Below are 12,407 nucleotides of genomic sequence, written 5' to 3'. Positions count from 1 at the left end.
AAAACTTCCTCCTTCTCGACTAGAAACTATATTTTTTGCTTCTGTCGAGTTTCCTCTTCTCCACATATGAGGCAGCAAACGAATCACATACAAACCATAGAAACGAATAAAAAACTGAGAAAAGAGCCACAGCTCAAGCTTACTGCCTGGAAACGACGGAGCACGCCGGCCGGGGCCGGTCACTAACCTACGTACAGAAGTCAATAAACTGTGATTAAACAAAGTAGGAGAAACTATACCACACACAGACACACTCGCACACAGCAGACTCGTTGCTTCCTCCCCAACAACCGCAGCGACGGCACGGCGGCTAAAAGCTACTCGATACGTAACCTCGATTTTTTTTCCTTCTCCAACACGCAACTCGCCGTCGTCGTCGTCGTCGCTCATCGTCATCATCAGAACTTTAACAGTAAACAAACTACCGAAGGGAAAAAAAGAGACTAAAGGCCAGTTTCAAAACAACGCGGCAGCAATGTGATTCATTCAAGGGTACTTCCAACCATTCACCTCGTCGGCTTCACGCCATCATCGCCATCAAAGGGGCGGGCGCGGGCAGGCGGCTTTGTGTGTTAATAATTCTTCGCATGCCACCGCCTGCATTGTAACATACCGCTCTTCTTATAGCGCTCGATAGAGGATTATTGTTCGAGACGTTGCGGTGCACCGACCGACCACCGATCGACCGGCTTTGGCCTATGCAACGCTCTATACACTATGCTATAGAGGCAGATTGCGTTCCTCGACCCACACCGACCACCGGCGGACATCGTCGATAGGCGGGTGCATTCAAGCCAGGCCATCATCAACGACGGCAACACCACCATCGCCTGTCATCAGTCGGTCAATGTGCTCAATTCTACGCCACTTCACTGTTCTGTTCGTCGTTTCCCGGCTGTACCGGTTGGCAGAATGTGCGCCTACTGTTCTACCAACGACGGTTCGCCGGAAAGGTCATCACCAGCAACTGAACGAGGGTACGCCGGGTCATTCATCTTCCGATTTTCCCTGTCTACCGACTGACTATACACGCTGCTCTTCAATTGATAGTACACAATGAAGTATGAAGTAGTAAAAAATTGGTTGATTGACTTACCTTGCAACCTTCGCAGGAATGCACACCGTAATGGAAACCGGAAGCTTTGTCACCGCACACACGACACAGAACGGTGGTTCCATCGAACTCTGTAAAGACGAAACAAGAGAGAGAACACCGGAAAAAAGATGAGTGAGAGAAAGGTTAAATTTTCGCTGCAATTTCAAAGCAAGTTCAAAGACCACAAAGTTCGGGGAAAAAAAGAAAAACGGAAAGTTTCCGAAGAAACTTACGGCCAATGCGGTGTGATGTGGTGTGGTGTGGGGTGTGGTGTAAGGTATTAAGTGTTGCTTGATGAAGGTAGAGGCTGATTCTGTTGTTTTTTTTTTTGCTCAACGATGGCCCCCTTCCTGGGGTCGTTAAACTCCGGTAGCCTTCGGCTTGGAAAGTTGGTTTCACCTTTTAGGCTGTTTTTACGGCTCCTTTTTTTGGTTGGTAATTTTTGGGCGAAACACTGCAGTTAGAGGTAACTAACCTGTTTGCTAGCTGGGGAGTTAATTTGGCACTAACTAGGCTGAGTTTAGTTTGACATGAAAATGCACAGTCCTGGTGCTCTTTATTGCTTGAAAAGTTTTAATTGTTCATGTTCATTCAAAATAACTGAAAAGTTAAAAACCGAAATATGTTGACACTATGGCAACGCCAAACAGTGACTAATCAGCAGCTTGACAATAATTTCGCAGGGGAAAAATTATAAAGTGCTGAGCTCCTTTGATGGAGCATTGCTTAGTATCGAGATTCGAGATGAAAATGCAAAATGGCAGACAGCAATTCAATTGTACATTCTTCCGATTTTTACAGGCCAATTCAATTATGAGGATAAATTAGCAAATAAAACACCTAACTGCAAGTATTTGTCTCAGGCATAACATTACATGGTCGGCTCGTCAGAACTTTCAAAAATGCCTTGCATTTGTTCTGTTAAATTTCTTGCATAAATATGTGAATTTGATTTCATAGATAGAAATGCTCTAGCAACCAAAACAGATCATGAAACACATGAAAATGCTCGAACTGTTACTTGTCATGATAAGACAGATGTTGGTTTTGCGCTAAGACAAGATGTATCACCTAGCTTCTTACTCTTCTTTTTATTATTGCCGCCATCCCCATTGAAAATTCATCGTACACTCTGCACCACTGTTGCTTGAATTTCAGAATTACTTCGTTTGTCGAACTTCATCTCCGGAACGCACTGCAGATTGTGCGACGAAAATCATGTTTCGCATTTCATTTTGAAAGTTGAAATATACTTATTAATAACAACAAACACAGAAATACACAAGACAAAACAACAATACTGAAAAAGTGACCGTTTCAACCAACCAATTTTGGATCAACGCCGCGTTTACTTTGGCACGTCCTGTGCTAGGTTTTGCGAGATTTTGGAAAAAATAACACTCGAAAAATATCTAATTCAGTTACCGGGAATTCTGAAATTTAATCTTATTTTCGACTACATGATCGACTGTTAAGATTGCATTAATTAATTAACTAAGGAATAAGAAACGAAGAAAGAAGCAAAAAGTAGGGAAAAGCAAATAAATAATAATAAAAATGCACAAAAAAAATTAAATAAGGAATTATAAATGAGGACATTAAAGAACATCAGATTTAGGTATATATATATATAGGAAATAAATGTTGAGGAATAAGAAAAAGTATGGAGGTTTGTGCCTTGGGGAACGAACGAGGAGTTCACGTTCAGGACTACGAATGCGGGTACAATTCGGCAATGCTTGACAATTTGAAAATGCTCGGCAGTTTGTTACGCAAATTTATAATTTACTGTATTGTAATAAATGCCCCAAAACATTTATGTACATGTGCTAAATGAAGTAAAGTTTAAATATCCTAAATGTCAGTACTCTGTATATCATTTTTAACAGTTTCTTAAAGTTGGTAGTTCCACTAAGAGTTAAACTATAAGGCCACAATTACACCTATTCGAATGATTGGCGATAATTTCGCATTTTGACACTTTTTGCATTACTTTTACCACTAGTCAACTTTAGGTAACTGACTTGAAAATGGTATGCAGTTGACGATGCTAGCTTACTTACGGAGCTTGCTTTCAATTACAGTTAAACCGAAAAAATAAATAACTATTTTATTGGGTTATCATTTACAAGACTGATTCACATTCGTCAATTTCCACGAAATAGTTGATAGCACCCTTCTTTGCGATAGACTGATTTTAAGTATAATTGTCTTTCAATTAACATGTGGACAGCCAGTTAAAATATCAATTACCGTCCTCCACATCTTACTAGTTCCTTTCGACACTCTTACAGCTATTTGCATATTTGACAGCAATGACACTCTTATAACTTGCCCTGACAAGAGGCTTCTTTGTTGGTAAACGGGATACATTGTGAAGGAAAAGTGTGGATGCTTCGAAGCAAGCAAAGGAAGAGTGTTGGATTCCATGCCAAAGTCTCAATACAGTACAGACAGGCTCAGTAGCCTTGCAGCTGCAGAGAGCTTCTCTTTTTTTTAATCCTAGTTTTCTAAGAAAGAGAGGAGGTCACTGCAGCCGCAAGGTTGTTGCTTAATGTTTTAGAGGGTAAACGTTTACATACCATGAAAATTCGTGTATGGATTGTTTGTTATTTTTGTTAGTTTTAGAAGAATTTTAAAAGAAGTTAGTTTGCGATAATGCAATGAAGACGCATGGCGTTTTGTTTTTCTGGCAAAAAAGCCTTGGGTATAGACGTCTTTAAGACCTGACCTTTCTATGGACAAACTTCGCAGCCGGTTAGTAGATTACAGCACAATTACGAGACGTGCAACAATCCTGCTGACTCAAACAGCACCTCCTAGCCGAGATCTGTACATACGAAAACTGGTTTGTAGGACCAGCATGGTTCCTCGAAGCTAGCTGGGCGGTACGAATATATCCAGTTTTTCTTTCCTGATAGGTACTAGATATTGAAAATATTTAGATGAAAAGCTCATTGTTTTATCCTGTAGCTAACTGATCGCCAGACCTTATTCGGGGCCCTTCTGTCTCTCAGCCACTTGTAAATCTGTAGTTTTTTTTGGGTAATCCCTTAGCTTTCTTATGGTCAATGGCCATTATATCCCCCTTTCAAACTGACTCTCATGTTATCCACTGTAGAGATGGTCGGGTTTCAGGTTCTCAGACCCAAGACCCGAAAAAAACCCGAACCCGTCGGGTTCGGGTTTGGCCGCCAAAAAAAATCTGGTTCAGGTCGGGTTCGGGCTTAGCGTCAAAAATAAATCCGGGTTCGGGTCGGGTTTGGGTTTGGGTAATGATAAACCGGGCCATCTCCACAATCAGTTCGTGTAAAAGTATTATTTTAACATTATAAATTAATAAAACAAATATTACTTTAATCATATTTAGTATGACTCAGATATCAGCTACACTGGACTGGTGGTTGCTTTTTAGATGGTTTAGTGTTTTCAGATTTAGATCGAATTTGGACCCAAAGTTGTATATAGCATTGTGGATTTTCGGCTTTTCAGACAGTTTTACATCGAAAACGGCTTTTTTATACTGCCTGACGTTTCGGCCTTCGGTTTTGGCCTTTTTCAAAGGAAATATATATAGCCAGAATTCGTTGGTTGAATCATGTCATAACTGTGCCCCAACACTGACAGAAGACTAGAATTGTCTGCTGTCACAAATTCTTGGTTATGGTGAATGACCAATTGGTTAAAACCACATTAAAAAAAATTGTTGGTTTGTATTCTGATTTCAAGAAAGTTTTGTGCCTCGGAATAGTTGTAAGTTTAAGTGTCTCTAAGGTGAAGTTAGTCGTCATCGATTCTGTAAATTTCAAAAGCAGTTTTATGTTTGAAACAAAAATTTTGTTCATGAAAATATATACGCTGTGTTCAGATTGGCAAGAAGAATGCAGTGATAACATTTCTATAAACAGAACCCTGCTTTTGGGCCCAAAAACTGCTTCCGAAATAGGGCTCCGACGAAAAATTCGGGTTCGGATCGGGACCGGGTTTGACAGAAAAAACAAAAATTTCAGGTTCAGATCGGGTTTGGGTTTGACTTAAAATAAAATTTCGAGCCCGGGTCGGGTTCGGGCTTGCTACCTCGTTTAATGGTACATTTTGCATGTTGTGTGTGAGTGTGGTAAGTGGAATTGGCACGTTTCAGTCCGAAAAAAACTTCTGATCTGTTTGTAAATTCCTACCGTGAAAGCTAGTCGAATGCAATCTTTAGAGCCATTGAGACCAGCAATGAAAAAACAATCAGGAATAAAGAATAAGGGAAAAAAGATTTGGAGATAAGGTGATAAGGAAGACGCAAAGAAAAATGAATGAAGACAAAGAAATAAAGAATGAAGAATCATTAACAAGCAATAAGTGACAAGAATTCAAAAGTGAATAATAAGGTTTATAGAACGATATATAAGAGAGATTAAAGAGTCACAAATTATTGTTAACTGTTGTTGTTAACTGTTAACTATTGTGAACAAATAATTGCTAATTGAGAACAACAAAAGGAATAAAGAAATAGAGAAAAGTCATAAAATTCAGATAATGACGGAAAAATAAAGAATTAAAGCATGAGACATGATCCGAAAGAAATAGTGCTGAAGAATTCGAAGTAAAAAATAATCATGTTATTTTTTGTTACAGTAGATGACAGGAAATAGTAATATGCCTTTTACAAAAAATGATGAATAAAGTTTTTACAAACAATAGAATATATTCCCCACATTTAATTTCAATTGTAATCACCAATGAATCTATGCTTTGTGAATACAGATGTAGATTTTCGTAGATGTAGCTGTTTTAAAGTCAAAATTGAATCCATCTCATCTCATCTCACAACCACAACTAAAAGAAGTCTCTATAGCAATCCGAACACAATTTTTACTCTACAGAGCCAAAATGTAAATTTTCCGGTACAGTTGATTTATACTGCATAATAAACCATTTCCGTTGACCCTTTTCGGATGTGATTCTTCCTCCGAAAACTGTCGATTGTCTTTTAAATCCTTAAGCTTGATTGTTTGTCTGTCGTATTATCCTATTCACTTTCACCGAGCCTTCGATGTATTCAATTGTGTTGCTCCACGGTCACCGTAAGCAGAGCGTTACCACCTGATTCAACACCGCCGTTTGCAGTCAATGAACCACTCACTCTTCAGGGGTTGCACTTTCCATCGCAAAAAAATAAAACAAAATTTGGACCCCTTCCTCCCTTCTATCACACACTGCCTTCTCACTACTCGAGGTCACGCGGATGCAATGACATTCGCACGAAAATGTGAAAACTCATCCCCCATATTATACACCGCGCACCAATCAGTGCACGGCAGCCAGCGGTTGCCAAAGTTCGGTCATTCCACTGCCCCCGGGCATTTGTGTGTGTGTGATGCGGCGGCCAGTCTATGATCAAAGTAGGCCTACCCAATCGAAAAAAAACAAAACCGGTGAAAGTAAAAAATCGAAAAGAAAGTGGAGAAATTCACCTTCTCCTCCCCCATTAACTCTCCATCTCGTTTCATATCTTCGGCTTTGCAATCAAAAATATTCGTCGGGTATGAGCGTTGTTGGGTTTTTCTTCGTCTGCTTGGTAGCAGCCACCAGCCTTCCCCACCATTCTTTTCTTTCATCGCTCACGCGGTATCCGTATCACTCCGAGATTTATAGTTTTCCTCGGCCTACCTTCATCCCAGCTTTGCGCCCAACCCGAGCGAAACGATCGAGGCTCTTTTACAGCCTCTGTTTTCGACTTTCTTCTCTATCGCCTAGCCTGCCTGCTAGCGTGCTGCTTTTATATAATCTTCGTGTCTCGGCTTGAACAAAGCAGGCGGTTGAAGGTTATGTAAGCTTATATAACGAAAACTCGCTCTGCTCCGCCGCTGCGATAAACAACTTTCTCTGGCCTCGGTCTTCTTCGGCTTCGGCGGTTCTTCCTGATCTTACTACTCCGCTTGCCTTCGGTGGTGGTTCGGCGGATCGCGTCGATCAGTGGCTAATTGAGTGATAAATATGAGACCAGGTGATTGTGCACCGCGAGCCCGACCGATGCTACCAGCACACGGCGTCGGTTTGCTAATAGTGGCCGCTACTCTGACCGTTTCTATCTCTCTCTTTCTATCCTTTCGCTTTTCCCAGCTTCGCTAGACTACTGTTGCTCAGCCTCATTATGCTATGATTTCGGGTGCGTCTTTTTAACGACTTCTACTGTTGGTGCCATTATTATACTACTACTAGTTAGAGTACGCAGTAGTAGCCATTGAGGAGGAAACAATTGAATTAAAGTGATTTTTAATGGGTGTATTTCTTATTTAGGGTGCGATTATGTGGGTTAGTGGTATACTGTCGAATGTCAGGAAGATGATTCCGTGACAAATCTGTCATCCAATAAAATGACGATCTTAAAATCGCATTTATTGTCAAATAAATTAATTGGTAATTTTACCAATTTACAACACAAATTCAAAGTCAAATCATTTTCAGCTTATCTTGTTTTTAATCATCATTCTTACCGATAATAATTTTGCTTCCAACTTGCAAGCTCAATCAAAGTACGAAATGGCTACTGCAAAGCCTAACCCTCAGAGGCAGAGTGCGTGTTGGAACCAATCATAAATGGATGGTAGAACTAAGACAACAAGTTTTGTTTTTCTCAGTTTAGAATTATTATTTTTCAATAAACACTGAGCACTGCGCATCTTCATTTTCGTTCGTATGCCTCGCTCGTTACTTTCACTCCTGCTATCATGTTGCCCGATCAAAATTCGATATAGTTCAGTTCCCTTTTTGATTCGAGCCGGCAGCGCCGGTAGGCTGGCCTGAAGGAGAAAACAATAACGACACGCACATAAAAAAAGTGAAATTTTGCAATGCGCGTTAAATTTTCGTATCACTGGGTTAAATATTGGTCTTCACTCATGCGGTAAGTTTCCCCTACCGTTTTCACCATCTCCCATAAAATCTTTCGAAAAGTTCATTGCTTGCTTGCTAGCCAAGTCAATGCTCTACCGATCGTTTAACTTAATTCGTATTCGTACCAGCCGAGCCGGTATCAGGTTACTGACACCAAACTATTGAAATTAGTTTTTTTTCTGTTTCCTGCCCAAACGACGAAAAACCAATTATGAAACAATTAAAAGTTACTGTTTTTTCTGTGTTTGCTTGAACGACTCTTTCTGTTTATTATGTTTCACACAATTTCATCTCGACAGCCAGCCATCGTTGTCATTGTTGGTAAACCCAAAAGTCATCCGCCACCGCCTCCAGTCAAAGCATTGGTGTCGTTACTCTCCTGTTTCGTTGTCCACGTGCTTACCCTACCGGAGCCGTCGTCGTGCAGTCGGTGGAAAGCGCGAAAAAAATCATTGCAACACAAAAATAAAATAGGCACACAGAGTCCGCAAACGAAAGTGAAAAGTAAAAGTTTTACTTTCCGAATTGTGCAAGGGGTGCTACAGCCGCTCCGCGGCACGCGGTTTATGTTGCCTTTCTTGCGCTGCTGGTGCTTTTTTATTCGTTCAATAAACGGCAGACTGTCGTGGCACACTGGCTGCTTACTACCATAAGGTCTTTGACCGAGTGCCGGCGACCGAATGGAAGATGGCGAAACTTGCCGGAGTCACAGTCATCACCAGGCAGCCACCAGCTCCGGCTGCAACAAAGTTTTGTGTGGAACCAACAAAGTCCGGCGATGACCAACATCAACATACGTGGGTGGTATTGCCTTTGAAGTTGTTAAGGCATTTCCTTAAAGAAATTTGAATGAAAATTAAGATCGTTGTGGCTGGGGAGTGTCTGGTTCTGTACTGTATCTCTAAATGCCGACACACTTAAATGCTGGCAGTTAGATAACAGGACGAATGTTAAACGAAATAATCAAACGAATAGTACACGGGTTCCGTCTTGAGCTAATCAGTCAGTCAGATGTTTGCTGATTTACCGTAGATCATCGCCGGAAATTTTCATTTCTTTATTAGTCTCTGAGCAATTAGCCACCAAGAAACAATCTAAACCATCACAAATCATTGGCACTCCCTTAAAAGCTACGCTAAAAAAGGACGAACTCCGCCTGCAAATGATATGGTGGTTGGTTGGTTTTAATAGCTGTTATCCATGGCTATTACGTAAAGACTTGAATGGGTAAACCCCTAATCCAAGGCGCGCTGCGCGTGTTAATTTGCCCTTACTACATTAAGCCGGTCACTGATGCAGTGGACCATTTCTTACCGAGCATCCTCTCCCTGCCGAAAAACAATGAAACGAAGGAGGTAGAGAGAAGAATAGGGAAGAAACACCTAAGGAGGACCTGAATGATCCTGTTCCTCGTCTATCCACAACACGCCGACTTGTAGTGAGTCGACAGATGGGAGAGCCGAACAGTCATGGTCAATTGGATGGCCGTACAATCGCTCAAACTATCTAAAAAAATCTGTAACATCGAGTATTAAGGTTATTCAAAACTTGCTGAGTCTCAATAACAGAGATCTCAGCATGCTTACCGGTCTTGTGACAGGACATTGTCTAAGTAAATATCTTCGGAATCTCGGTTTCGTACAAGATGATATTTAACCTCGGAACACTTACTCTGCAACTGTGAAGCACAAATAGCCCGCACACTGCTGCAATATTCTTGGGATATGGCGGTTCGGTTTGGAGTAAGAATACTAGATGTGGTCCTCGTAACGTGTCGTTCTCGACTATATTGTACTGAAATATTTCTTCCTATGCTATGTGTCGTACGTTTTACGCTATGCGCTGTGTCAGCGTATAATTGTCACCGTTCGACGCGGTACAGTCCGTTTACGCTTATACAGCATAACCGATCCGCGTCGCGCTGAACCATTTCAATCATGAGCGTCCACCACACGCCCTATTTACATTTTTTTAAAAATTGTTATCTATAGTTAAGAATTTTTAAACTAAACAAGTAAATATGAACTAGGATTTATATAATGCGTATTATTCCCATGTAATTTGAAAGAACTCATTATGAAACAATCGTCCACCACACGTCCTATTGTTTCAAATTATATGTATTATTATATTCATTCCTTATAACTTTTTATTCTATTTTTATGTATTATATCCTCTTTACCATTGATCTCTACCCTTATATTTGAGTCTATGTCCTCTACTACTCTGTATGGACCTATAAATTTATTGTCCAATTTTTTACCTATTTCATTTTTAATTAGGACTAAGTCATCTTTGTTATAACATTTTGGTACAATGTTTAAGTTATTTTTCATTGTTCTTTTCATCTTGCTAGAAAGAAGGTTTTCTCTTATTTCTTGATGGCATACTTGTAACTTTAACGTCAATTGCTTGCTATAGTTGTCTATGTCATAAATAGGCACTGGATTATCATTTGTTAAATTTGAAGGCATGTTACTATTTTTTCCGAATACTAAATAAAAAGGTGTGTATCCAGTGTTAGTGTGAACGGTATTGTTATATGCGAATGTGTAAAATGGTATCCAATGTACCCAAGAAAATAATTTTTCGTTACAATAGATGCGTAAAAAGTTTCCTAAACATTTGTGTGTGTTCTCCAAAGAACCTATAGTTTCATGATGGTAAGCTGTAGAATTTAGTTTTTGAATATTCAATAATTTGGCAATGGATGTAAACAAACTCGACATAAACTCTGTTCCTCTATCCGACGCAATTCGTTGTGGAACACCATATTTTAAAATAACATGCTCCACGAATGCTTTAGCTACTGTCTCTGTTGACTTGTTAGGTATCGGTGTTGCGGTTATAAATTTTGTTAACTCGCATTGCGTTGTTAGTATATATTCGTATCCATTGGTAGGTATCAAAGGACCAACCAAATCTACGTAGATTTTTTCAAATGCTGTGCTTGCTGTTGTCGTAATGATCATTGGAGTTTTTCCGCATCTTCCAACTTTTGATATCTGGCATTGCTTGCATTTTTTAATGAAATTCTCTACATCGCATTTCATGTTTTTCCAAAAATATCTTTTGCTTATAGTTGCAAGTGTGCGTCTAATACCCGCATGTCCCGCTGTCGGTAATATATGGTAGTCGTTTAGTATTAAAAGCTTTGACCTTTCGTCTGTTACTTCTTCTATTTGCTCTCCGATTTTTATTAAAATTGGTAATGTTTTTACTGATGATGGTCGACCATATATCTGTAGTTCTTCATATTTTTTAATGACGTCATATGTCTCCTTATTATTTTTGATGATTATATATTTTATATTATTAATTTTTGAATATTCCGCCACCTTCGACAACATTGCCCGTAGGTCAATTTGTGTCCTTTTGAGGGGAATTTCAATTACATCTGTGGAGATTTGCATGCTTTTTATGTTATCTTTCATTACCATTTTAACGTATTTGTCTTGTTTAGACGAAGGTTGATCAGTCCTATCGTCATTCGCTTTTTCGCCTTTAAGTTTCGAAGCTCTGGTAACGACTAGAACAGTTTTTCCATGAAGTGTTTTCAGGTCTTGAATCGAAATGCGTGACAACGCGTCCGCTATCACATTCTCGCTTCCTTTCCTGAAAGTTACTTCAAAATCATATTCTTCTAAAGCTAACCTGAATTTTGTTAATCTGCTGGAGGGGTCAGCTAAAGTAAAAAGGTAAACTAATGGTCTATGGTCACTGTAGACTTCAAATCTTCTTCCATACAGGTATGGTCGAAAATGCTTGATAGCCCACACCATAGCTAATAACTCCTTTTCTATCGTACTGTAATTTGATTCGGCTTTATTCAGAGTCTTGCTGGCATATGCAACCGGTTTGCCGTTGCTATTAGATAGCACAGCACCAATCGCATATCCAGACGCATCCGTATGTAAGTTGAATTTGTTGGTCTCCGTTAGATCCGGGTAATCCAGTACTGGTGGATTTATAAAACATTGTTTTAAATTCTCGAATGAGTTGTGGCATTCGCTACTCCATTCAAACTTTACACCCTTTCTGGTCAACTTGTTTAACGGTGTGCAAAGCCTAGCAAAGTCTTTTATGTGCTTCCGATAGTAATTTGCGAAAGCAACGAATCGCTTGACTTCATCCGCAGTGGAAGGGATCGGCCATTTTTTCACTGCTTCGATTTTAGCAGGATCAGGCCTGATGCCTTCAGCAGATATGTAATGTCCCAGGTATACTAAATTTTCTTGCAAAAAATTGCATTTTTCGGGGTTTAGTTTTAAATTTACCTCTCGCAATCTTCGGAAAACGTTCGAGAGATTTTTGTTATGCTCTTCTAGATTTCTACCAAATATGATGAGATCATCCAAATATACTAAACACTTCTCTCCATTAAGACCTGCCATCGCTATGGTCATTAGTCTTGAAAATGATG

The 12,407-nt window shown here is 39.8% G+C and overlaps 1 protein-coding gene across 1 annotated transcript in view; it reads right to left on the bottom strand.

The window, feature by feature from the left end:
- LOC128738051 (ecdysone-induced protein 75B-like) overlaps positions 1 to 12,407 on the bottom strand; it is a 134,197-nt gene that overhangs the window by 60,804 nt on the left and 60,986 nt on the right. The window contains exon 3 of the mRNA XM_053832870.1: positions 1,097 to 1,185. Coding sequence (XP_053688845.1) covers positions 1,097 to 1,185 — 89 coding nt within the window. The remainder of the gene's footprint in view (positions 1 to 1,096; positions 1,186 to 12,407) is intronic.

Source organism: Sabethes cyaneus, chromosome 2 (genome assembly GCF_943734655.1).
Source record: "Sabethes cyaneus chromosome 2, idSabCyanKW18_F2, whole genome shotgun sequence".
In the NCBI taxonomy this organism is placed as follows: domain Eukaryota; kingdom Metazoa; phylum Arthropoda; class Insecta; order Diptera; family Culicidae; genus Sabethes; species Sabethes cyaneus.
The sequence above is the reverse complement of the archived record's forward strand: the minus strand, read 5'-3'. Positions and strand labels throughout refer to the sequence as shown.